Source organism: Prinia subflava, chromosome 2 (assembly GCF_021018805.1).
Source record: "Prinia subflava isolate CZ2003 ecotype Zambia chromosome 2, Cam_Psub_1.2, whole genome shotgun sequence".
NCBI classification, from domain to species: Eukaryota; Metazoa; Chordata; class Aves; order Passeriformes; family Cisticolidae; genus Prinia; species Prinia subflava.
Window position 1 is genome coordinate 3681658 of NC_086248.1, and position 26232 is coordinate 3707889.

A 26232-nucleotide genomic window follows, 5' to 3' on the forward strand; every position below is an offset into this window, starting at 1 on the left:
CATGGTATTTACAACACACAGGACTGGTGTTTTTCCACTCTGAAGTAATTACTCACATAATTCCCTTTAAATATCAAGGTTTCTAAAGCCAGGCATTATATTTGCTTACAGGAATCCTTAGGACGTTGGGATCACATTGTTGATCATTGCTTGACCTTTCTCAAGATTGGTTTCATGAACTTTAAAAAGAGAATTTGTTTGTGTAATCACCTCCTGAGGAAGTCAGCTTCAATATTTGTTTGTTGTTAATCTCAAGGGACTGTTTAGCTAATACAGTACTGGCTAAAAAAGTTATTTTGCTGTCTTGTGTTTTTCTTTGGAAAAAGAGGTTGGAAAGCTTAATCTGGAAGGTTAAAAGATATATATACTTAAAAGAATGTCAGTCATTTCTTACTTAGACTCCTTTGCACTTTAAATATGGTTTCATATTGGTTTTAAGAAAAAGCATGTGTTCATTGCTAAAAACACTTATTAAAAAAACATTGAGGCACTTTGCTGCACAAACTCCCCTCCAGCACATCTGTGAGTAGTAATGATATTAAAAACCAAGCAGGTATTTGCAGCTCTTGAGTTGCAATCCAGCATCTCCTGGAGAGCTGTCCTTGTTTCAGCTGTGAGGTGATGGGTGGGCAGAGATTCTGCAGGTTTCCCACATCTCATCCTGGCTTCTCTGCCTGCATGCAGAGCTGGGAGTGCCTGTTTTTGTTCCTCCCTTCCCCTTTCTGCTCCCATGTGTTCGAGGCCTTACGGTAACGTCTTGGAGCCCATCTGTCCAATCCTGCCTGTTCCGTGCCTGAAGGAAGGGTTTTGAGGCCCATCTGTCCAACTGCACCACACCCTAAAGAAATCCTGACACAAAACAGATAATGAGACAGTTTAGTAAACAGATTTAATGGATGTGGACATTGGTGTTCAGCATTGCCTGAGCACGATCTCAGGTTGGCATCACGTGAGCCAAATCCCCAGGTCCTGCCTGTTGTGTAATTTCTCCTTGCCCTGTTTTCAGTGTAGCAATCTATGGCCACATGCTGTTCCTTCTACTTCTGTGGCCTGGGACAAAGACTTTCTGGTAAAGCTAGAGTATTTTGTTCCCTTAACTCCCAGACAACAATGATCAGTTTAAAAATTCATCTTATTTTGGTTTGGTGACTTCCAGAGCATTTGACTTCTTCTCAGAAGAGAAAAAACCAAGTCAGAAGGTTAAATCATGACCATAAATGCATAGGAACTAAATGATGATGGGAAATGTGTAAAAAAGGGGGGAAAAAAACCCCAGTGTAAAATTGGAGGTTATCAACCATAACAAGAACCTAATTAATTTTATTTAAACAATAATTTACAGGCCAATTGGGATGAGAAAATAGTGATGGTGGGTAAATCAGACTCTTTGGAACATCCTTGACCGTGCAGGGTCAATCATCACTTTTGTCTTTAATGTATGATCAGAATCCATGTGAATTATGATCCCTGGAAGATGTGAGATGATTTAAGATCCACAAAGAATTCTGTCAGAACCCTTGCAAAACCCAAAGGAAAAGTGTGGATCTACCTCCACAGGAATTTCTCTGGCTGCTCCTAGCCCTTCAGTGGCTCGTGGGAAACTTTCTGACTATTTCTACTTTCATAGTCTTACGTCTAAGATAAGGAGTTTCTCTTTTTCACTTTATCCTTCAAAGTATTTTATTTGATGGTGATGTTTGCAATAGAATTTTAGTTATACCATTTATTTCTATTTCTCTGCACTATGATACTGTAAGAATTAGTATTTTTCCAGGGAGAGTTTATAACGTGAGAGTTTGAGGTTCAGAGAGAAAGCAAAATGTTAAATATCATTAGCACATCCATGTCAAAACAAGATAAGAAATGATGAGTTCAACATCTCGTAGTTGTTTTTCCATTCTCGGCTAGGATGAATTTCATTTTAACCCACAAGCATTAAAACTCAAATGATATGTGCAGGAAGTGCCCTCCTCCACTGCTGGGCAAAGCCCTCAGCTCCCAATAAAGCTGAAGAAAATGCTGAAGTTCACTTGGCACACACTGATCCCTTGGACTCATCCTGAGCTCAACTGCACTCAGCTGCTCTTTGCTGGCAGGCTGCTTTTGCATTTTATAGTAGAGCTCACCAAGTAATTATCCAGATAGGATTTCTCTTTTTAGTTTCAACTTGTCACATTCTTTCCTTCTCGTATCTCCTGATGGCTGCTTGTCAGTCATGTCACTCATTGGAGAAAGGAGCCTAAGGTCATCATTAGCTCGTGGCTTGATTGTCTGGAGAGGGAACCTCAGACAATTCTAATGCCTCTTATCTTGCTTGTGGTAACAGCTCTAATCCATTCACTCCCCTTCTTTTCCAGGAAGAACCCCCATACCAACTTGTCAAAGGGTAAATCAGAGTATTTAATTAAAGGGATATGTGTTAGCAGTAAATAAAGAACAATAATAAGGGCACCTGTGAGTTTCACCATTTTGCTGTCTTTTCCAGCTTCTCCAGCACCTCTATGGTGTGGGTCCCATCTTTATCTGTGGGCTGAGTCCCACCCTGCAGTCACAAATCATCCCTGCACACCTGCCCAGCTTCTGTGAAGAAGGGACTCTGTCGGTGTAACAAGATGTATTTTCACTCCAGACCACAGAAAATAAGTGGTTAGAAAAGTTCACTGGACTATTTGCATTCCCTTCAGTGAACCCCTCAGCCTCTGTTGGTTTGGCTTTTACCCCTTCCAAGCCACTCAGTTATTTTAGCTGATTGTACCATGTAAGGAAGGGATTTGGTTCACTGGTTCAAGACACCCAAATTTAGATGCAGTGTGGACATGAGCTGCTGTTCCAGTAGAGATCTCTCCAACACAACCAATGGAAGTAGTCCATGGGACTGGTTAATACAGGTATCCAGAAAAAAAAATCTACGTTAAGAAACCTGAATGCAGTTTTGTGATCCTCCCTGGGAACATGGTTCAGTTGCCTAATTATAAAGATTTTTATCATTCTGGGCACCCTAAGTGTCTTCCCCTGACTTCAGCTTCTGCTTAAAAATCCCACTCTTCAGTCATTGAACCCTGAGTTGTATCTGCCACCTCCAGAGAGGCTTTGGAGAGCACTGGGGCTCTCAGATCCCATCCTATGTGTCTCACCACTTAGTCCTTATTCTTCCCCCACTTCTGGCTATGGATTCCTATTCCACAGCTGTGGAGATGTGGAACTGAGGACTTCTGAAATCTTCTGTAAATTTGGCAGAAAGAGGCAACCAAATGAGGTCTCCTTGTCTGGCTGCTTTTCCAGGCAGCTTTCCAGAGTGCAGCCTGAACACCTGAAGGAAGCTCCAGAGGAAGAACCAACAGTAGGTGCTGTCCAGCTGTGCATTAACTATGAAGAAAAGCTCCTTCGACTTTCTGGTGACAGTATGACAGAGTTTTTAAAATAGACAGGCACTTAGAGTCCAAGAAATTTTGGATTCAGGAGAAAGAGATAGAGGAGGTGGGCTCAGCAAGATACTCAGTAAAATCTGTTTTGCCAGGTGAAGGGAGGAGATCTTATCTCAGAGATATTATTTTGTTGCCCTTATATGCAACAGCTGTTGCAGAGTGTTATGTTGTGAAAAAAAGACAAGGCTAGAAGGGAGGAAACACCCACTATTCTAGGAAAGAATTGAATGGATTTAGCTATGGAACGAAACCCAAAACAATACAGCACAAATCTGTCAGGAGGAACATCTGGAACAGAACCGAAATAAGAAAACAATGGAAAATGCTTTTAAAGCTCAACAAACCAGATCCAGACCACAGTCCAGAATAAAGGAAAATCTGGATAGAGAAAACACATCTCTATTTCTGATCTCTTTTCATTCCCTCCTTTTTCTCATAGTAGTTTTTCTCCTCTCCAGGGATTAGACCTGATGAAGGATTATGAACCAGCTGAAACCCTTGTGCTAACAGATCTGTGTTGCAATCTCAAAATTTGGATCTCACACTTCTTCAGGACAGTGTGTAATCAGAGGTGAATTTATTAACACCTCAGGTTGTTTATTAACACAGGATAATCATATATCTTTGGGGATTTTTGTACTGTGTAGTGCAATTGGAAGAACACATGTTTGAGGGAGCCCTGCCTCCCTTTAGTGCCTCCTGACATTTTCTGCACATCTCACCAGATATTTCCACCAGCTTTTGGTAATCTCCAGGTTGCAGAATCCTTTTTTCCTGGTTCTCTGCCAGCAGCACGTTATTATCTCACTTTATGATCAATCAGGTTGCTCATCAAATTGGCAGGGCTTCCAGCTGGAGCAGGAGCATGGAAGGGGATCCATTTCCACTTGTATAGGATGGGGAATTGGGCAGCTTGGTGTGATCTTATGTAGGACTTGCTCACCACTGAAAAGTGGAACAAGAAACCTGAACTTTTCACAACCAAAGAGGGACACTTAAAGCTCAGATCCTTCACTGACATGTTGCAGAAATCATGATTCTTGTTGTTTGTGGCAAGTTGCTGTATCCAACAAAATTGTGTATTACACAAGCTGTGAATTCATAGCCAGTTACTTCATAAGGTTCTGAAACTTAACCAGCTCCTGTGATTTGTGTGAATCAACTATTTTGGGTTCCTCTTATGAGTAAGCTGAGGTGGCTGCTGCTTCCATATCTTCATTTTCATGGGCCATTCTGCTGGAATCTATTTAGAGTTGGCCAAAGTGTGTATCTGAGACCTTACTCAGCTTCTCCCTTTGTTGTTCATTCTTCTCCATTCACTCCCAGAGAGATTCTTACCTTTTCAAGACCTCTTGCCTTATTATGTTTAATGTGAGAGAATCACAGAATGGGTAAAGTTGGAATGGATTGCTGGAAGTCATCTAATCCAACCACCCTGCTCAAGCAGGGTCCCCTTGAGCATTATTCACTTTTTTCCTAATTTTTCACTTCAAAATTCCTGCTGGCTTTCCTAGACCATCCCTGTAGCTGTGCTCTCTGTTTGTGTCAGTTTATCTGCTTCCTTTCAGTATCTTCATACAGGTTTGGGTCCCTAATAAAACATTGAATTCCACAGGGTTTGCAGGAGCAGGCCTGGCTGAGTCCATGTCCCCACTCCAGCCACTCAGGCTGTAAATCAGTGTGTGCCATGTTAGTGCTGTTCTCGTGTAGTTTGTTAATCACAAAGTTTTGTGCTACTAAGCCAAGTGCCTTAGAGAAGCCAATTATATGATATCAAAGCTATTATCTTTATCAACTAGACCTGTAATCTCATTAGGAGATGATAACAAGGAAGTTTCACAGGACCTTTTTTTCCATAAGAGCAGGTTGATTGGCATTAATTATATCATCCACCTTTAATGATTTATTAATTGTGTTCGGAGTTGGACATTCCATTTTTATTTATTTTTCCCCTGGAATCAGTGTCAAGTTGACAGGCCTATAACTACCTGGGGCTCTTACTTTTATCTTTGTTTGAAATATTGGTGCAATATTAGCTTTCTTCAAGGGCACTCAGACATTGTGAGTGATCCCAAAATTGTTGAAGAGTCCACCTTAATAGTCCAGTGGGTTTCCTGGAAAACTCTCCTCTAGCACATCCATTCAAGTTACTGAAATCCATTGATTTAAACCCATGGAACTATTGATGGCAATAAGCAAGTATTAAACCTATTTTTCTTCTAAATATTCTTAAAAGAAATAGAAATTTTCTACTGATTGATGACTTCTGTGTTCTTTTGTGTCATTTACCAATTACAGTTTCCAGCCACTGAAGAATTTCTGTGAATATTATCTTCCTTATTATTTTATTTTATTTTATTTTATTTTATTTTATTTTATTTTATTTTATTTTATTTTATTTTATTTTATTTTATTTTATTTTATTTTATTTTATTTTATTTTATTATTTAATTTAATTTTATTTTATTTTCCATTATAAATAGTTTTATTATGACCTTTGTTTCTCTGACTGTATCTTTTATTGGCGCGGTTTTGGCTTTTTTTAACAAGGGTAACATTTCTTAATATGTTGTGGGTTTTTTGGACTAAAATTTATGATTTTTAGCTAAATGCAGATGTAGTTTTTTTAAGGGTGGGAAAACTTCCAATTCATTCTATAGAATCTCCATTTCCAATCCTTTGTAAGTGATTGTTGAGGTTGGAAACCTACTTTAAAAAGGTTTTAAAACTGAGCTGAGAATAGGATATCTGAGATGATTTTAAGTGACTTAACTAGAATAGCAAATGCTTTGTAACCAGGAGTAAAAAATATGAGAAATTGTGAAAGCATATTTGGACCCAACCTAATTCCTGGTTTTCCTCTGTTCAAACCACAGTTATGAGAATTTAAACAAGGAAATCAAAGATGGTTTGGGAGGACGATGGACACTGAAAGATAATTCCCTCCATGTCCCCAGAGAATATATGAGCTCACTGGTGGGAGATATATTGGATGGGGAACATTCAAATCTTGTACTGTTTCCCTTTTACCCATTAAAAAGCTGTACAGAGAATTTAAATATCCTCAGCTATCAGTCAGTCGCTGGTGGGGAACAATGAATTGTTTTATTGATTCCACTCAAATAAAAAAAGGCTCTTAAAGCAAAGTGTTTCTTCAGGATACAAAATCAGCTCTCTTTTCCAAACTAGTAATTTTTAAATATTAAAAGAACATGACAGGCCGGCTAATTTTGTACAGATACATATATATATTTTAGTTCTACATCTGCTGCAATTTTCTGTTGCATAATTGATTTAATCTCTAATTTTAAAGGAACGCTGAACTCCTTTACTGGACTCCGCATACATTTCTCCAGGGCAAAAACTGTCCTACTTTTTCCTTCTTAGTATCTGTTTAGTGCTGGGCCATTTTCCTCAGAAACTGTAAACTATCCTTGGTGAAAGAAATGAAGGCAAAGTTGGAATACAGTTTACTGTGCAGACTTATCACCATTGCACACACCAAAACTTCTCAGGCACTTTCTTTTTTCCTGTATTTTCCCCTCAGTCTTTCCATTTTTCCCATCCTTGCTGCACAATTACCCTGGAACTGGTGAAACTGTGAAGGAGCAAAAAGACAAAAACTGGTTGAGAAAGGAAATATTAATTCAGACATTTGGATATTTCTTTAAAATCAGATTCACACGTATTTCCCCCCAAGTTTCCCTCCCATTTTCAGCATCACAGAAGTCACGGATACTTTTGTGGTGGGTTTGATGCTGTTTTGTCTTTATTGCAGGTTCTTCCCAACATCCCCTAGAAAGGGATTTAAAGCTGCTGTTCCTTCTTCGGGCATCTGAAGGGATTCACTGTGATCGTCTGGAGGATGTAAATGTCCACGCAGGAAGTATTGGTATGAAACATGAATTCCACTTTTCACAGGAAATTAATTTTTGGTAATATCCAAATCTACCACTCTTGAGACTGTTGCTATGTTGTACAGATAAACCTCAAATAAAAGTACACATATTTTAGACCTAACATTTAATCTTCTGGGACATATCATCTGTGTGAAAAGTTTCTGTATTTTGAATTTTTCCTCTTTGGATCCTTTTTCCAGAAGAGAGAAAAAAAAAAAATTTCATTGTCAGGAAAGATTACTAATAGCTGCATAATATTTGTATCTTTCAATCCTGGAGTTTTGACCTAATTTGTTTACTTAGATAATTTTTTTAGTGGTACATATCATTGTCTGCAATTCCTTCAATTCTAATTTGTGTCAATGAGACTTCTGTGGTAAAATCCCCTCTCTTGCCTGTACAAGATGGTCATTTTACTTTATTGAGGATTTATTGCTCCTTCACTTTGTATTTTGAGTGGAGGCTTTGTGCTGTTCTTACACTTCTCATAAAATATAGAAATATACTTTAATAAATATAAAGATTTCCATATATTTAGTTATTGCTTCAGTTCTTCTCAAGTCTCTTTTACCCTTAACCTTTGAAATACTCCTTCTGTTCTTTCTTTTTTTTTTTTTTTTTTTTTTTTCCAGGAGTTTATGGACAGGTGCAAATTTATAGTGCTTATCCTAAGATGCCTTGGACACATCTGGGAAATAATGTTGCTCCTGGCAATGAAAGGTGGTATTTTGCCTAAATGTGCTTTCAAATATTAAATTTTGGCTCCTGTTCCTATGACTTGTATTTAATATTCCTGTGAGTTACATTATTCTTTTCCTTTGTGATGGGCTCTGTTTGAATTATATCTAGATAGACAGAAACAACCTAGGAAACAGAAAATTGCACCGTGATGGGGAAGCTGATAAACTTTAAGGTCCGTTCCAACCCAGATGAACTTTAATTCTAAAGAAATCTAAATTTTAAGGGTAACTCAAGCTGAGACTTCCTTCCTTCCTTCCTTCCTTCCTTCCTTCCTTCCTTCCTTCCTTCCTTCCTTCCTTCCTTCCTTCCTTCCTTCCTTCCTTCCTTCCTTCCTTCCTTCCTTCCTTCCTTCCTTCCTTCCTTCCTTCCTTCCTTCCTTCCTTCCTTCCTTCCTTCCTTCCTTCCTTCCTTCCTTCCTTCCTTCCTTCCTTCCTTCCTTCCTTCCTTCCTTCCTTCCTTCCTTCCTTCCTTCCTTCCTTCCTTCCTTCCTTCCTTCCTTCCTTCCTTCCTTCCTTCCTTCCTTCCTTCCTTCCTTCCTTCCTTCCTTCCTTCCTTCCTTCCTTCCTTCCTTCCTTCCTTCCTTCCTTCCTTCCTTCCTTCCTTCCTTCCTTCCTTCCTTCCTTCCTTCCTTCCTTCCTTCCTTCCTTCCTTCCTTCCTTCCTTCCTTCCTTCCTTCCTTCCTTCCTTCCTTCCTTCCTTCCTTCCTTCCTTCCTTCCTTCCCTCCTTTTTCTCTCTTTTAGCCAGGCGTAACAAAGCCTCATTTGAAGAGCTCCCATCAGGGTAGAGGTGTCACCATTTAGAGAAGAAATAATTCTGTAAATTATTTTAAAGATGAGCTGTGGAAGCACAAAGACTTCACCAGCAAGGCTCACCTGTTGTGTGTGAGCTCTCTCAGAGCACAGATTAATTGTTTAGGAATTGCTGCGTAGCTGATCCTCATCCAAACCCTGCAACTTCAGAATCACCCCTGGAAATTCTTCTTCCCTGACTAAGATGAGAGATCAGAGTAAGCAGATTCTTGACTGAAGCATGCCAGTAAAACACTTGGATGAAATGGATCCAGGCTAGATCTGGGTTGCTGCCCAGATATTTTATATGAAATATCATGAGGTGCTAAGATACAAGTGTTTGCAGTTAATGTATGCACATTAAATGCAGCACAAAGAGTTGTTTCAGTTGTTAAAATAAAGGGAAATAACCCAAACCCTATTTTTCATTAAAAGTCTACGAACAGCCAGATAAGAGTTAGTGTGGTTTGATACAGGAAATAGGTAAATCAGTGCTGGAATATGAAAGCTGAAGGAAAATGAAAGCTGAAGGAAGTGGATTTTATTGAAGGAGAAAAGCTGCTCTGTATTCTTTTTGAGTATGGATCAGGTCATAAGTTCAGGAAGGACTTTCCTGCCATTTCAGAAGATATTACAGTGATTCCTCCAAAAAAACCCACAACAAACTCAACAACAACAACAACAAAAACAACCCAAAAAGCAAAAAACAAACAAACAAAAAACAACAACAACAACAAAACCCCAACAACAAACTCCCCAAAACACAAACAAACAACAACAACAACAAAAACAACAAAAAACACCCCCAAAACAAAAAGGTAATAAATTTTTGATGGATTTCTCTACTGAATATTCACAGGTGTTGTATACTCTAAGTGCTCATCTGGAACCTACTTATCTTTGAAAAATATTGGGGAAAGAGACTCTGGAAAACCTTGAAAACCTGAAAATCTCTCTGTCTTCTGTCACTCCAGAGTGAATGTGAGGCATTGCCTAAATTCACTCAGTGCCCTTTTTGCTCAATAATTCCCTGGGGAGTTTGGATCATCACCTGCAGCAGTCACCCTGTAACAGGACAAGGTGTTTATCAAATAGAGATAAACACTGATCATTATCCATTTTGCTGTCACTAAATGCTTTTTTTTTTCCTTATGTGAAGCTAAAACCCCCCTGGAATTACTAATACAACTTTGACTATAAAAGGGGACCTTCCATTCAAGATTAAAACAAATAAATGCAGGACTCTGTGCAATGTTCAGTAGCCAGCAAAGTTTTAAGTGCTGGTGCCTAGAGGGTATTTAGCTATCAAGGGCAGGATTCAGGCTCCTGAACAGATGGTTTGGGCCCATTTGAGGTTTTTGGGCTCATATGAGATGATTTTGGGGCTCCTCTATGGCTTGTACGTTTGTCTCCAGGAATGCTCCAGGAGCCAGTCCTGTCACATCTGCCAGCTGATGTTTTAGATACCCTGGGATACCTCAGATAGCAAGAGGTGCTCTTGTTTAGGGAATCAAATCCTGCTCAAAATGCCCAATTCAGAGAGCTGCTTTGCCTTTCACTCACTACTGACTGCACCAACAAGCTCTAGAGGAAGCTTAGATGCCAAGTGCAGACAGCCTTGTTGTCTAACCTAAATCCAAAGCTAACTGTTACATCCCCCTGGGGAAATGGTTTCTTCTCCCTCAGGGACCCCTGGAACTCCTGTCATGTAGTCTGACCCTTCCTTCCCCTTCTGACCCCATTGGCTGTGTGCCAGCTAGCCCCTCCCTCAGAGACCCTAAGATAAAGGGTCCCCTGTCCCCCGGGAGCTCTCTCTCTCCTGGAACATCAACCTGGAATAAAGCAGCAGAAAGGGTGAGAGCCTCTTTTGAATCCTTATCCTGTCTTTCTTGATATAATCCTCCAAGGCCTGAGAAGGGCTGAGCTAGCTGAGACCCTTTGAGGGGAATAGAGGTTTTATATCAATTGACGCCCAAGTGGGTATTAATATAGAAACCCATGCGGAGCTGGAGACCTTTCATGGTCTTAAAAGCTTTTTGGGAAGTTCAATTACCCTAGGCACTTTGGCCACATGTTGTAGCTATAGGTGAGTAGGGATAAGCTCGTAGCTTGTGGTTGCCCACCCACGAGTGAGCTAGAGACAGGACCTTCAGTTGCTTCTGACTCAGCAGATGATACCACGGACCAGGTAAAGTCCTCCGTTTGATCGGTACCGCAAACTGGGAGGGCGTCATTTTACCTTGCTAGTAGCAGCGGGTGGTTTTTAGGACCCTGCGGCGGGGATTTTTTTTTCTTTTTTTTTTCTTTCGTTTCTGATTGCCGCAGCCCGCGGACCCGTGGGGCGGCTCCGCACAAGGAGCCCTGCTTTTTGGGGAAACCCCGGCCCGGGCACGTATCCCATCGGCCAAGCAAGGCGGCGGGGACCCCCCCGGTGCCACCGGGGCTGGAGAAACGGCGCGGACGCGTGACCGCAGCCCCGGAGTTTTCCCTGCCTGTTCTCTCTGGTTATAGGAGACACAGGAGTTACATACAGCTGACTTTAACAGCTGGAGGCTGGATTTTGAGCTAATAGCTTTCAATAATATCGAATCATGGGCATGCAGCTATCAGCTCCTCAAAAGAGTATATTAAAACAACTCCAGGACCTTTTAATTAACGTTAAAATTTCCAAAAGGCTGCAAAAACGTTTTGTTCGCTGGTTAGAACATGAATTTACTGAAGCTGAATTGCTACAGATAGATACTGTTTCTTTTTGGGATTACGTGGGTACGGTGATCACGGATAAAGTCCAAAATAATGATCACGCCGCTTCTGTATTTATCCCAATATTTTTGCAAGCTCGTAGACATCTTTTAGAGTTGAACAAACCCAGCCAGGAGCAAAAACTTACCCCATGTAATCCTCCCTCTAATCCACCTTTATACCCGGGTTTACCTTTGTCCCGGGATCCTTTTAACAATGCCAGTTTCTCTCCCCATGATCACAACGGGGGGGCAGGGGCGGCCCGGGACTTCTGCGACGCGGCAGAGTCCCTACGAGACCCCCTCCTCGTGGCAGAGAACAATGGCGGCTGCCATGTGCCCCGACCCTCCCCCCACGACCCCTTCCCTCCCCAACCCCCTCCCTCTGCCCCCGCCCCCACCCCATACCCCTGTGCCAACCCCTGCTGGCCTCCGGCAGCCCCACCCCACCCCTCCTCCCACGGCCTCCTTCCCGGCTGCTGCGGCGGCTCAGAGGGGGCTGGCCCCTCCTCCTCCTGCCTCCCCGGCAGCAGGGAGAGGGCCGCCCCCCCCACCCTGCACGGCCACGGCGGGGGGTATGATTGCCACACGGCGGGGGGAGGGGGACAGCCTGGGCTGCCCAGCCAGCACGGACAGAGCACGCCTTTCCTTCCCCTCCCCCAAGGGACTGCTAACGCTGTAACCCCGATATCCCCAGACACGGGGGGACCGGCAGCAGCTTCCAGACCCTTGGCAAATGCAGATGAACCCATTTTCTCTGTAGCTCCAGTAGCATATGTAGGCAGGAGGCAGGGTACTCGGCAATACCAGCCCCTCTCCTACCAAGACAAGAAAGAACTATGCAAAGTACAACGTGAGTTTGGCAGGGACACCCCCATCTTTAAAGGGATGTTTAGAGCCACATTTGATTCTAATGAAATGGTTCCTAATGATATTAAGGACTTATTCAGATGTCTGTTATCTCCCTCAGAGTATGATCTGTGGGACAATATGTGGAAAAGAGCTTTAAGAACACTTTTACAGGAGATTCAGCAAAACCCTAATATGGCTAAAGACACTGAGAATAATGATATTACATTTGAACATCTGTGTGGTGAGGGTGCATGGGCTTGCCCTGAAAAACAAACCCGAGTATTATCCAAACAAATTTTACTTAGGATTAGCAATGTTGCAGAGAAAATGTTTTATCAGCTACCATCAAGGGAAGGGAAAGGAAGTTATGTCAATGTTAAACAATTTCCTACGGAGAATTTCTTACAGTTTGTTGATCGTCTGAGGACACAGGTGGAACACCAAATACCAGATCCCGTGGTGCAGGCAGAGCTGATCAAAGAGATGGCTCAAAGAAATGCTAATGAGACCTGTCGTAGAATTATCCTCACTCTCCCCTTGGACCCACCACCTACTCTGTCCCAGATGATAGAAGCTTGTTCCAGACGGGCAGAACTGTTCTGCACTTCTGAAAGACACCCTGGAACAACACACCCACAGCATACAGCCCCTGCTAGACCACACCCCAGCAGGCCACAGATGCCACCAGACCAGCTGCAGCGCATCATCTGCCTCCGCTGCAAGAAACCAGGACACTTCGCCAGATCCTGCCCCCAGACGCAGAAGCAGAAGAAATCCAACAAACAAAAAAACTGAATTTACAGCGCGTGCCCGCGGTTGATACTACAACGCGCAAAGATATAAATGTAGCGGGACTCACATTGGCAAAAGCTTCTCTCTTAAAGAAAAAGGGGGGGGAGGGCAGGTCACGGGGTGTGGGGGTGCAGAAAAATGTAAATGTTAAATGCTCAACTAACAAGGTTTGGCAGCCACTTGGCCGTTTTAGACTTGTAACTACCAAAGGTTTCCATTTCAGATCTACTGAGTGGATGGTTATAACAGTTGACCTGTCTAACATCTCACAGGACCTGACGGTTTACCACGTGGGATTGGACAGTGAGTATTTTGTTATTGGGGACACAGCACACACACCCTTGGAAATTGAGATAGCTCCCATGACCATAAAGGGAAAAATAATAGGCCTCATGTTGTTGGCTCGTTGTTTGCACCCACCCTTTTATCTGATAGCGGGGCAGATTCTTGCCCAAGCCATTCCGGTTCCAGCAGAGATCACAGCAGACGGTAAATCACCAGAGGTCTACTGGACAGAGGTGGTGGGGGAACCTAAACCCTCTATGATGTGCAACATTATTTGTGGGTCAGAGCGCCTCCAAGTGGCGGGAGTACTCGACACCGGAGCTCAGGTCACCGTATTGCCACAAAGCATGTGGCCTTCAAACTGGGAATTAGAGCCGGTGGCAGGCAAACTTCAGGGCATAGGAGGAATCTCAATGGCAAGGATTTCGAAAAACGTGGTGCAAATTGAGGGACCTGATGGAAAGGTGGCGAATGTCCGTCCTTTCGTAGCAGATTATAACGCCCCACTGTGGGGGAGGGACACCATGTCTCAGTGGGGAGTCCGATTGGTCATTCCTAAAACACCCCAGGATTTTTGCAAGTAGCCACTGTGGAGCGCCCTACCCAGAAGTTAAAGTGGTTGGAAAACACCCCCAGATGGGTAGCACAGTGGCCTTTGAGTAAAGAAAAGCTCAAGGCGCTGGAAAAACTCGTGGAAGAGCAATTGGCTCAGGGACACATTGTGGAGACAACTAGCCCCTGGAATTTCCCGATCTTTGTGATAAAGAAACCGGGAAAGGATAAGTGGAGGTTGCTCCATGATCTAAGAGAAATTAACAAAATAGTAGAAGACATGGGACCCCTCCAACCAGGGATGCCCACTCCAACAATGCTCCCCCGAGATTGGAAATTGGCTGTCTTAGACATCAAGGACTGTTTTTTCCAAATTCCATTGCACCCTGAAGATGCCCCTAGGTTTGCCTTCTCAGTTCCCACTGTCAATAGACAGGCCCCAATGAAGCGTTATCACTGGAGGGTCCTTCCCCAGGGTCTCAAATCGAGTCCTTTTATATGCCAACAATATGTAGCCTCATTACTGTCTCCAATACGCGCACAGAGAAAAGAAGCCATCATCCTTCACTACATGGATGATGTGCTAGTGTGTGGCCCCAATGACTCTATACTCCAACACACGCTTGACCTAGTGGTTAAAGTTTTAACCTCTGCTGGATTTCAATTACAGGAGGACAAGGTTCAAAGGATGCCACCTTGGAAATACCTGGGCTTGCAAATCAGTGCAAGGACTGTGGTTCCACAGAGCTTAGAAATTGGCTGCAATCCAAAAACTCTAGCAGATCTCCACTCCCTGTGTGGGTCCTTGAATTGGGTAAGACCCTGGCTAGGCCTCACAAATCAAGATCTAGAACCCCTCTTCAATTTATTGAAGGGGGAGAAGGAGCTGACGTCTCCCAGGGAGCTGACCCCAGAGGCGAAGACAGCAATCGAAAAGGTACAAAAAGCCTTGTCAGAGAGACAGGCTCACCGGTGTGAGCCAAAGGTGCCTTTCCAGTTTATTGTTCTAGGAAAACTGCCACACCTGCATGGCTTGATCTTTCAGTGGATCGAGGAAGAGAGAGATTCACTGTTGATAATAGAGTGGGTTTTCCTCTCCCACCAAAGATCCAAGACCATCACAGAGCCACAGGAGCTGATAGCACAGCTGATTCGGAAGGCCAGGGTAAGATTGTGTGAATTGGCAGGTTGTGACTTTGCATGCATTCACCTCCCGGTCAGACTTTCAGAGGAGGGAAAGAACTCTCCTGAGAGATTGACCAAAGAGATGTTTGAGCATTTGCTGCAGAGCAATGCCAGTCTCCAACTATCTCTGGACAGCTACAGGGGACAAATATCAGTCCATGCCCCGTCCCACAAGTTGTTCAATGAGGAATTCCACCTTATTCCTCATGAGAAAAGGAGTCGGAGACCACTCAAAGCTCTCACAGTCTTCACAGACGCATCGGGGGCTTCAAACAAGTCCGTGGTGACTTGGAGAAACCCACGGACTCAGCATTGGGAAGCTGATGTTGAGTTTGTGGAGGGATCCCCCCAAGTGGCTGAACTGGCCGCAGTGGTAAGAGCTTTTGAGAAGTTCTCAGAACCAATCAATTTGGTAACCGACTCTGCCTATGTGGCGGGAGTAGTGTCCAGAGCGGAGCAGGCTGTGCTCAAAGAAATAGAGAATGAACATCTCTTCAGGTTGCTTTCAAAGCTAATCTATTTGGTTTCTCATCGACAGCACCCGTTTTACGTGATGCATGTGAGGTCACACACTGATTTGCCAGGTGAGATCGCAGAGGGGAATCGCCAGGCAGACTCCCTTGCTGCACCAGTTGAAAAGGCACATCTCCCTGATGTCTTCCAGCAGGCAAAACTGAGTCACCAACATTACCATCAAAATGTGCCAGCCCTGATCCGACAATTCCAACTAACACGGAGCCAGGCTCGAGCCATTGTAGGTACCTGTCCGAACTGCCAGCTCCAGGTCATGCCATCGATGGGCATGGGGGTTAACCCCAGGGGCCTGGGCAGCTGTGAGGTATGGCAAACAGACATCACACACATTCCTAGTTTTGGTCGCCTCAAATATGTTCATGTGAGCATTGACACATATTCAGGTGCAGTGTATGCCTCTGCCCACGCAGGAGAAAAATCCATACATGCCAAGCAGCACCTAGTGCAAGCCTTTGCAGTGTTGGGAATTCCAAAAACAATCAAAACTGATAACGGCCCAGGGTATGTGTCCAAGGAGTTCCTAGAATTTGTCCAGCAGTGGGGAGTGGAGCATAAAACTGGCATCCCTCACTCCCCCACAGGTCAAGCTGTGATCGAGCGTGCACACCAAACGCTCAAACAGGTTCTGGCTAGGCAGAACTGCTCGGCTTCGTGGATGACACCACAGCAGAAGCTCTGCAAAGCCATGTTCACCATCAATTTTCTGAACTGTTCATTTGAAAACATGAGTCCACCTGTGGTACGTCATTTTAACAGTGGTGATCAGTTTAAATTGTCTCAGCGTCCACCGGTTTTGATTAGGGATCCTGAAACTTGGGAAACCAGAGGTCCCTATGAGCTTGTGACCTGGGGTCGTGGCTATGCATGTGTGGCTACTCCCTCAGGCCCTCGGTGGATTCCCCAGAAGTGGGTGAAACCTTTTGTCCCCAAAAATCCAGCTCCAGCAGAAGGGGACGAGAAGCAAGTGACCGATGCTTCGAAGAGAAGACGCCGCCGGATGGAAGAGAAAGATCCTCCTTAGAGGTGGATTCCTTCTGGCAGAAACAGGAACTTTTAACATGTTTTAAAAATGTTTATTTTTCCCTTCCAGAGAAAACCTACCTCCCACTCAACCCTATGATGAACCCCATCCAAGTTGTCATCCTGCTAATGCTGAACAGTCTGGCAGCTGCATGGATCATCCCTCAGCCACGTCAGAACGTCTGGGTAACCCTGGCACAGACACTTCAGCAAGAAAACATATGTTTGTCCACTGCAGCAGCTAAGAATCCTATGTCTACCTGTCTGGTAGGAATTCCTTTGCAGGCTGGAGAATTTCCAGCAGGCTTGGACAAATACAGGTCCAACGAAATTCCAGAGGCACACACCCCACAACCACACAAAGATCATCAGAAGCAAGACGTGTTTGCCATGAACCCCTTAGCGGAATGGGTGCAGGGTTTGCCCAGGGTAGCTCATGAACCCCAGGAGTTAGAACTATTGGGTTCCTCCCCTGCCACATACTGCATCCATTTCTCTGTCATCCCAAAACCCTCTAGCACTGACGAGTACCACCTTATAAAGCAGTTCCGGGGAGAATTTACTGCAAAGAGGTGGTGTCATAATATAAGCCACATTGCATCAGACAACCCATCCCACTCCAAACCCAGGAGCCTCCCTAGAGGATTGTTCTTGGTTTGTGGGGATCGGGCATGGGCAGGAATTCCATCCCGGCTTTTCGGAGGGCCATGTACCATAGGGCGATTGTCCGTGTTGACACCCAACCAAACTTTAATTCGTGAATGGACACACAAAAACAAATCGGCTGACAAAATTCAAAAAAGGAGTGCTGACAATTTGGACCCAAATTGTAATTCAGACATTTTTCATTGGGCAAAGTCAAAAAGAGTTGCTGTATCCCTGTTTCTTCCGTGGGTAGCAGCAGCCAAAGCTCTAGGTGAATTGGGCCAACTAGAGTGCTGGGTGGTCAAGCAGGCTAATTTAACATCTATCGCCATCAGCTCCCTCCTAGAAGACGAGGAGATTACCAGACAGGCCACGATCCAGAACCGTGCTGCTATCGATTATCTCTTGCTATTACATGGACATGAATGCCAGGAATTTGAAGGACTCTGTTGCATGAATTTGTCCTCAAAGGCTCCAAACATCCATGCTGCCCTCCGAAGCATGAACAACATGATCGGACAAGTGAAGCAAGAATCAGAAGATTGGATCAAGGAACTGTTCAAGGGCTGGGGACTCACTGGGTGGTGGACTTCTGTAGTCAAAACAATTATGTTACTTTTTGTTATCCTTTTCCTTGTAACCATAGCATTCGGAATCCTACGCTGTTTGATTTTCAAGGCTATTAATGGCCTCATATCTTCTACCTCAGAAGTCAACCATATAGAGTTGGCAAATCTAAAGCGGTCCGGTCTCCCTACCAACCATAAGTGGTGGGAAACCCGCACTCCGTGTTAAACAGAATTTGAGAATTTCTCTCTGTATCTTTTTAAACAAAAAAAGGAGGAGATGTTACATCCCCCTGGGGAAATGGTTTCTTCTCCCTCAGGGACCCCTGGAACTCCTGTCATGTAGTCTGACCCTTCCTTCCCCTTCTGACCCCATTGGCTGTGTGCCAGCTAGCCCCTCCCTCAGAGACCCTAAGATAAAGGGTCCCCTGTCCCCCGGGAGCTCTCTCTCTCCTGGAACATCAACCTGGAATAAAGCAGCAGAAAGGGTGAGAGCCTCTTTTGAATCCTTATCCTGTCTTTCTTGATATAATCCTCCAAGGCCTGAGAAGGGCTGAGCTAGCTGAGACCCTTTGAGGGGAATAGAGGTTTTATATCAGCTAACTTTCAGCTCTGCAGAACACTCCTGGCACCAAAAATGGTCTGATATGTCTTTTGGAGGCAACTTGAGGTCTGAAATGCTGCACTGGAACTGTATATGTTGTTCATGAATGGTGTGAAATAGATGCTTCAGGATTAATTTCCTCCTACACATTTCAGACATCTGTTTTTGCAGAAAGCCCTAAAGGGGCTTTTCCTACAGCATAGCCTGTAGACTTTTTTTTTTATATATTTCTCAGCAAAACAGTTCATTTTTAATGAAATATGTGAGCCTAACTCTCATTAGTGTAGTGACATTAAGTTTCTATCATGGTGTTACAGGATTTTTGTTGAGGATGAAATGGATTGGGATCAAGGAGGGGATATTGTGATCAGCTCTTCCTCCTATGAAGCTCACCAAGCTGAAGTAGTTACACTTAAAGAAGTCCATGGTCATAACATAAGAATTCATGAACAACTTCTCCACAGGCACATTGGTAAGGAATTTTTCTTTCCTTTTTTTGGAGAGTTTTCTTCTGAAGTATTGACTTTCCATTTCATATCTCGACAGGATGAATTCTACTTTATTGTGGTATCTTCATTTCTTTCTCCATATACTTTTTTAGCTTGTTGATTCTAATATGAATTTCTGTGAACAGGATCAATTGAGTGCTAAATTGTTTGAAAGACCTTTCCTGTGTTTCAAGTTGACCTGGTTCACACAGAGAGAAAAAAGAATTTCGCTTTTTAATGGAAAAAAAGAAATTTAGTATTTTAGGCCCTTTGCGCAGTTTCTATGATATGTCAAAACTCTAGAAAATAATTAAATCCCGCCCTTTTTTCAAATTTCAAAATAATTATATGCTAAAGTTTAAAGGACAAAATTTTATCAATTCCATGGCATGAAAGTAATGTATTTATAAACTAACATCTAAATAAACATAACATCTGTATTTATCTCTATTTTCTGTGTAGATTGCATGGGATCTGTATTTTTGTGGGAAAAAGGATGCAGTGTTAATACTTATTTACTTTTATTTCAGCCTATAAAGTAAATTTATTACCATCTATTTTACAAAAGCAAAAGAATTTTATTTGTAGGTCAAATTCTGAACCTTCAAAATGAAGATTTTTGTTGTGCATATCAATATTTTTTAAATTTGATCTTTATTCCAGCCAGTAGGCACAGAAATTAGTGTAATGGATAAAAAGCTCCAGAAATATCATGTTTTAAATGGCAAATGTTTAAATGTCTGAGCCAGTAATCAAAGCCTCCCTTGGAACTGAGCTCTGTTCTGCAATTATCCACAGAGTTAATCAACAGTAGCCTCAATGGCACAGTTTTTTATGACAATTGCATTTTTCAAACAAAATGAGCACTTCAAAGCATAGCACATCTAGACTTCCTTTCCAGTAGTTTATGCATTTTAGGCCTTTCTTTTTAGCTGATGTAGATATAATAAATGTATTATGAGGGGAAATTACTGCTTACCCCCTGAGTAATGCAGCAGTTGTTAGATAAAGCTGAAAAAAAAGGCTGATGGGACAATTAAGGGGTAAATACTGAGTTTCACCTTGGCAAATGTAGATATCTGCAGTAAATGTTCACACATGAGCCAGTCACTTTCACCTCCCTTGATAATTAAAGCAGAAAAGTACATACAATACATACTTCTCACTCGTATTTTATCTACCCCTAAAGCAGGTATATAAAATACACAACAAATTGCACTTGAGATTTGCCTGTTGCTCTCCATCATGCATAAACCCAGTTTGGATAACTGAAACACATCTGAATATGTCTAAAGTCACCTGAGATTAATCCAAGCTAGACAGCTGCATAAACCTGAGCAAGTCTCCTGCAAAAAGGCATTGAAAAAAGTGTTTTAAAATCCTTTCAGAAAACACACACAAGAAAGACTCTGTAGCAAAGAGGGTTTTGGCACTGACATTAGTCTGATCCTGAGGAAAATTCATGGAGATCAACTCTGCAGTGTGCTGAAGAGTAACTCCAGCACGCAGAGCTTGGAAAAAATGAAGTGTGAACCTGTTCCTAGCTTTGGCACCTGCACACCTCAGGGGGAAGGTTTAGCACCTTCTTGTTCTAAAAAAGCAGATATCTTGGTAAAATATAAGCGCACAGTGAATATTTGATGGGCAGGTGGCCTTTCTGGCTTTGTGTTGACGCATGCAGATTGTGCTGGGGGTGAAGCACACCTGAATGTCAGTGCAGATTCTGCAGAGCAGCTGTCAGGATTTATGTCCCTCAAAGCACTGGTTTGTAGGTATGATAGACACTTATCACATTTGCTTTCCTGGAACTCCCCAGGGCGTGCCCATGACACGGAAGACGGCAGACGGGTCGCTCTGGCCACGGAGGTTGGGCTCCTCACACGGAACGTGCGGATCCAGTCGGATGTGCCTTGTGCTGGGAGGGTGCTGGTGGGACACCTCACAGGCTCCAGAGGGATGGAGTTTGAAGGTAGCTGAGGCTCACCTGTCCTCATTAAGCACACTGGTTTTGCCCAAGAAAGAGGTGCAGCCATGTGTGTGCCCATTAACGTGTGCGCCCATTAACGTGTGCGCCCATTCACGTGTGCTACGAAATTCAGAACAAACTGAGTGTCAGCAAGAATGAAACGTGAGCACCAGTAAAAATTCATAAATATGGAGGATATTTTATGAGGGGCTGCTCTGTGTTTTGTAAGGTGTCTTGGTTTGGAAATACAGGTATCTGTCAGGGAAAGTAGAAGCTCCCCTTGGAATGGAGAATGTAAACCTCCTCCCTCCAAATTATTATAATTTCGAAACTAGGGGCTTTCAGTCTAAAATATGGGAATAGTAATTACAGTTCTTCACTAGGAATGTTAAAAATACGAATGCAGCAATACCAAAAATTAACAAGCAAACAAACAAAAGTCCTAGAAAACCCTGACAGAGTCAGAGATACGACCTGACACTCTGTTGTCAGGGTGTTGGAAGCAGTCCAAATAAATCCTCCTGGAGTGACAGATGTTGTTCTGTGGAGTAGAGATGATCCTGTAGAAACGGCCCAGTGCTGGCGAGATGGGTCCAATCTTCCTCCAAGAATCCAGTGGAAAGCAGCTGATTGGTGTTCCTACATCTCAGTTTTTATCTTGGTAAAAATGGTTGGCTCCTCCCTACTGGGTGGAGCATCTCACAATGAATGATGTAATGTGTCATGTCATTGGTGATCCTCAATGGCCCATTAACAGAAGATATCCCCTGAGGGTGGACAGTGGTGACAGAGATAACAAACACTGCCCCACCTGGTTTTAACAGCTGGCCTATGATCAGAAGGCATCCACCCTCCTCCCCTCTGGAGTTACAAGAGATAAAGAAAAACTTCTCCTCTGTCCTCATCAAACACACTGGTTTTGCCCAAGAAAGAGGTGCAGCAGCGTGTGTGCCCATTCACGTGTGTTATGAAAGTCAGAACAAACTCACTGTTAGCAAGTATGAAACATGAGCACCAGTAAAAATTCATAAATATGGACGATATTTTATGAGGGGCTGCTCTGTGTTTTGTAAGGTTTTACTATGACTTTGTGTATATTTATTAACAAATACCCATCACTACAATACACTGACAAAGTACCTGCTGTTATATGTCTGACTGTTGTTAATATGGTTTTCCTCACCTGTTCTTATGTAATATAAGCTTTTATTTCACTCCAGTTATCTCATTGCAGGTGCTCTTCATCTCTTAAACGTTCAGTTTTTGAACTTTGGGCCTCCTCAGCTTTCTGCCATTGAGTTCAGGAATGTATCCCAGGAATCCTCAGTGGTGTCATCCAGCATTAGTGGCAGCTGTGGAGCTGGCATTAATGCAGTCGAGAGCAGTGGGACCTTGTTGCACAATAACGTGGTGTTCAACACCACTGGACCTGGCATTGATTTGGAAGGGAAAAATCACTCTCTCCTCAGGAGCCTTGTTATCCTGAGCAGGCAGCCAGCAGGTTCATCAAACTGGGTTGCTGGCATCAAGGTGAACCTGGCCACCGGTGTCTCCCTTTGTGGCAATGCTGTGGCAGGATCCGAGAGAATTGGCTTCCATATCAGGGGCCAAGGGTGTTTGCCAGATGGAGGATACTGCGGTGGAAATGTGGCCCATTCGAGTCTCCATGGCGTTCACCTGTACCAGGAGGATGAATTTCAGACCTGCACTAGGATAGCAGGTTTTCTGTCCTACAAGAATTACGACTATGGTGTCATGCTCCACCTTGGAGGCAGCGTTATTGTGGAAAACGTGGTGCTGGTGGACAACACCGTGGGACTCCTGGCAGTGCTGCACTGTGTCCATGCCGAGCAATGCTACACTGGGAAAACCTTCATAGAACTCAAAAACTCCCTCATTGTCGCAACAAGCTCGACTTTTGACTGCCTCAGAGACAGGATCCAGCCCCACTCAGCTGAGCCAACAGCCCAGGACCGACCCCCACGCTACCCTCTGAGAGGCCGTGTGGGGATTTTATGGCCCACATTTACCACCATTCCCAGCCAAAGGCCAGGGGATCCCTGGCACAAAACTGGGCATTCTCCAAAAGCCCTGGGAATCATGAAGCTGAAAGGTTGGTCTTCTGTCTCCACTGGCCAGACTGTTCTGTTGCTGTTTTCCTTCACTATTTCCATTTTTCCAGTTGAAGTTGCAGCCTCCCAGAAATGGACATGTTGGAGAAATCAGAGTCTCAGTGAAATTGAGAAGAGAATTCTTCTACAACTTGATACAGTTTAATTAAGAAAAAGATACTATTTGATATTTTTCACTTCCTGAATCTACTACAGGATAATTGCTGCCCCTAGAAGCTGTGGGTGCCCTGTCCCTGGAGGTGTTCAGGGTCAGGTGGGATGGGTTTTAAAGCAACAAGGGATAGTGGAAGGTGTCTCTGCCCAGAGGGTTGGAATGAGATGATCTTTAAGGTCCCTTCCAACCCAAACCATTCTGGGATTCTGTGATTCCATGATAATTATGTCCCATGATAATGTATAGATTATGCCTCACCCATACCTTCCCTGTTACTTTTCCAGTTGATTCATCTCTCTGACCCACAGTTACCTCCACCTAAATAAAGACACCAAAACTGAGGAGTGAATATCACACTTTGGGTAGAATTGTCACAGAACATAGGAGCTACAACTCACAGAGCACTTATGACCTTCATTGGTATAAGAGATTGCACAGGAGGAATAGAAATCTTTTATGTACCCTGGATCTTTGTTTCAAATGAATTTTCAGCCCCCAGAGCAATATCTGCATATAGCAGAACACTGATTACACTGATTGCAACACTGGTTGCAATGGTGGGATCTAAATACCTCACTGCTTTTCATGACTTTATCCCTCACTGCTGCTTACTTTTGGAAGAAAATTCATTATCCCCTTTTTACTGAATAAGAGAGAAATAGACAAATAGACTTGTGCAGAGTCTCACAAAAAATTCATAGAAAATATGGATTTTGGAGCTGTACAAGAGTTGAGTGCCAGAGCCAAGTATGTGTCATCACACCCGGCTTGTCTTACATTACTCTCTAGCAAGTAGAAAAATCATCCAAGGCAGGTTGTTCTTTAACTGAATCTTACTTATTCAAATGAAAATGCATTAAATACTCTTGCTTTTTTTTCTTTTTTTCTTTCTCAGTTACTATTTCTTTGATTTCATTTCCTGTGGATATGACTTGGTTTGTGTCAACATAGGATATAACTTCGTTACAGAGTATTCTAAAGCCACATGAAGATCTTTGAAAAATGTTATTAGTCTGATTTAAAAATAATTTGTACAAATATATATGGGAGCAATTTACCATGGAAAGCATTACAGGACAAAAACAACTTTCTTATCTGTAGTTATGGAACTCTTTTAAATACTTTTCCTTGCTTGATCTTCTCTTAATCCCTGCCAGAAGTCACCTTTACTGGTTTTACGAAGAGCTGCTACAGTGAAGACAGGGATGTCTGTATCATGTCAAATCCTGATCATTTAGGCATCATGCCTCTCATCACAGCAGAGACATCAAGGATGTTACATGTCAGTGAGAAGGACAAGTTCTACTTTCATCCAACAAGGTAAAATGCTTGCTTCATCCTGAACTATCTTTTTTTTCAAAAAAAGCCCCCAAACACCTACAGCTTTGGAACTCCCCTCCCCTCATGTCTGCTCTCGTACTGCTCCTGTCTGACAAAAATGAACAAGCTCTGACATCAAACAAACATGCACAGAAAAGCTCAAATATAGGGAAAAAAAAAAAAAAAGGAAAAAAAAAAAGAAAAAAAAAGAGGGAAAAACACCACCAAATTTAGTTAAGGGCAATCTTTTATAATTTGAGTTTCAAATCCCATCAAGGTGCATCGCCAGACCAATCCTCTTAGATTTCTCCTTTTCCTGACATTTGTGTAGCAAAACAAGCCTCACATATCCCATTCCTTAAACCCCCATCCTGAGCCTCTCTGACTTCTCAGCCTCAGGCTTCAGAAAATGTCAGGACCTCCAGGAAAAAACCCTGAGACAGGGAATGTCCTTTTGGTCGGGGAAGCGTGGCTTGATTTGTGCCTGCGAGATCACATCAGAAATGTTGATCAGCACAAGGCAGGCTGTGAGATGTCAAATGATTGCCAGAACTGCTCCTGCCCAGGGAGAATATCATCTGTGAGTGTTGAGGAGGGAGGAGAGAACTTCATCTGTAACCTTAAGTCACTGCTGGTTGCAGTGGTTTAGACATACCACAACCAATGGAAGCCACATGACTATTTATTTATTGCAGTCACTGAACACAATGCAGAGGCTATGTCAGGAAAGCCTTGAAATAGCAAAAAAAAGAAAAAAAAAATTCCAGCATGGACTCCGCTTGCCAGTCAGAAATAATTGGAGGTGTCCCACACTGCTATGTTTAGAGCCCCTCCAGCCTTCTGCCAGAATTTCTTATTTTATTCTATATTTTTGCTTTTTGCTCTGGGCATTAGTTTGCGTGTAGATTTCTGAGCCCTGTCCAGCTTGTCAGCTCCCATTATGTTTCACTCTTGTTTCCATCCCACAATATTCTGCTGGTAGTGAGCTGCTGAATACCCAGTGCAAGAGCTGGTGGTTTTCAGACGTGAGGAATGCACATGGATTATGAATGCTTCCTTGGGAGGCTGCTGAGCCTCTGAGGGTGGCTGCATCCCCCAGAGCTCCTCATGCAATATCTGCATGCATTTATTTAATCCACCTTTGCAGCTGCTGAGCTTGATCCAAGTTGTGTCTGCATTGTTCTGCTCCAGCATCCTGAAGGGATATCTTGATGGATATGTCCTGTCAAAGAGAAGATGAGCATTGCCTTGGAGCAAAAGGGGAAATAGGAACATCAGGGACTATAGCAAATCTGTGAATCACTTTGCTTGTCCCACTGGTAGATCTAACCTGCAGAAATGTTGGATCTGCTGAGAGATGGTTGAGAACTGAACAGTCAGGATCAAAGGAGTCTTTGCTTTCCACCTCTATTGAGCTGGGTTGACTGGAGCAAATGGCCCTTTGTTTCTCTGCCTTTACTGTAGATCTCTGCCTGTACCTGTTTACCCCATTCAAGGTACCAGCAATTGGGTTTTCTCAGCCTGAGACCAAAAAATTCTCCA

General features: G+C 43.2%; 2 protein-coding genes across 3 annotated transcripts in view; both read left to right on the forward strand.

Annotated features, from left to right (window-relative positions):
• Window positions 1-26232, forward strand: part of PKHD1 (PKHD1 ciliary IPT domain containing fibrocystin/polyductin) — a 247190-nt gene that overhangs the window by 149389 nt on the left and 71569 nt on the right. For both annotated transcript variants that reach the window (XM_063423458.1, XM_063423452.1), the window contains 6 exons: window positions 7204-7317; window positions 7957-8044; window positions 18948-19102; window positions 20935-21087; window positions 22319-23197; window positions 24528-24690. In XM_063423458.1, the coding sequence (XP_063279528.1) occupies window positions 7204-7317; window positions 7957-8044; window positions 18948-19102; window positions 20935-21087; window positions 22319-23197; window positions 24528-24690 (1552 nt within the window). The remainder of the gene's footprint in view (window positions 1-7203; window positions 7318-7956; window positions 8045-18947; window positions 19103-20934; window positions 21088-22318; window positions 23198-24527; window positions 24691-26232) is intronic.
• LOC134564548 (uncharacterized) lies at window positions 12066-18623 on the forward strand. Its single transcript, XM_063423444.1, has 2 exons — window positions 12066-13542; window positions 16886-18623. Exons 1-2 carry the CDS (start codon window positions 13476-13478, stop codon window positions 18253-18255), a joined length of 1437 nt encoding a protein of 478 aa, XP_063279514.1. The 5' UTR covers window positions 12066-13475; the 3' UTR covers window positions 18256-18623.

Coding starts and splice junctions, on each gene's coding strand:
- LOC134564548 (XM_063423444.1), top strand. CDS start 13,476: ATGGTTATAACAGTTGACCTGTCTAACATCTCACAGGACCTGACGGTT. Junction 13,543..16,885: donor TTACCACGTGGGATTGGACA/GTGAGTATTTTG, acceptor TTTCCCTTCCAG/AGAAAACCTACCTCCCACTC.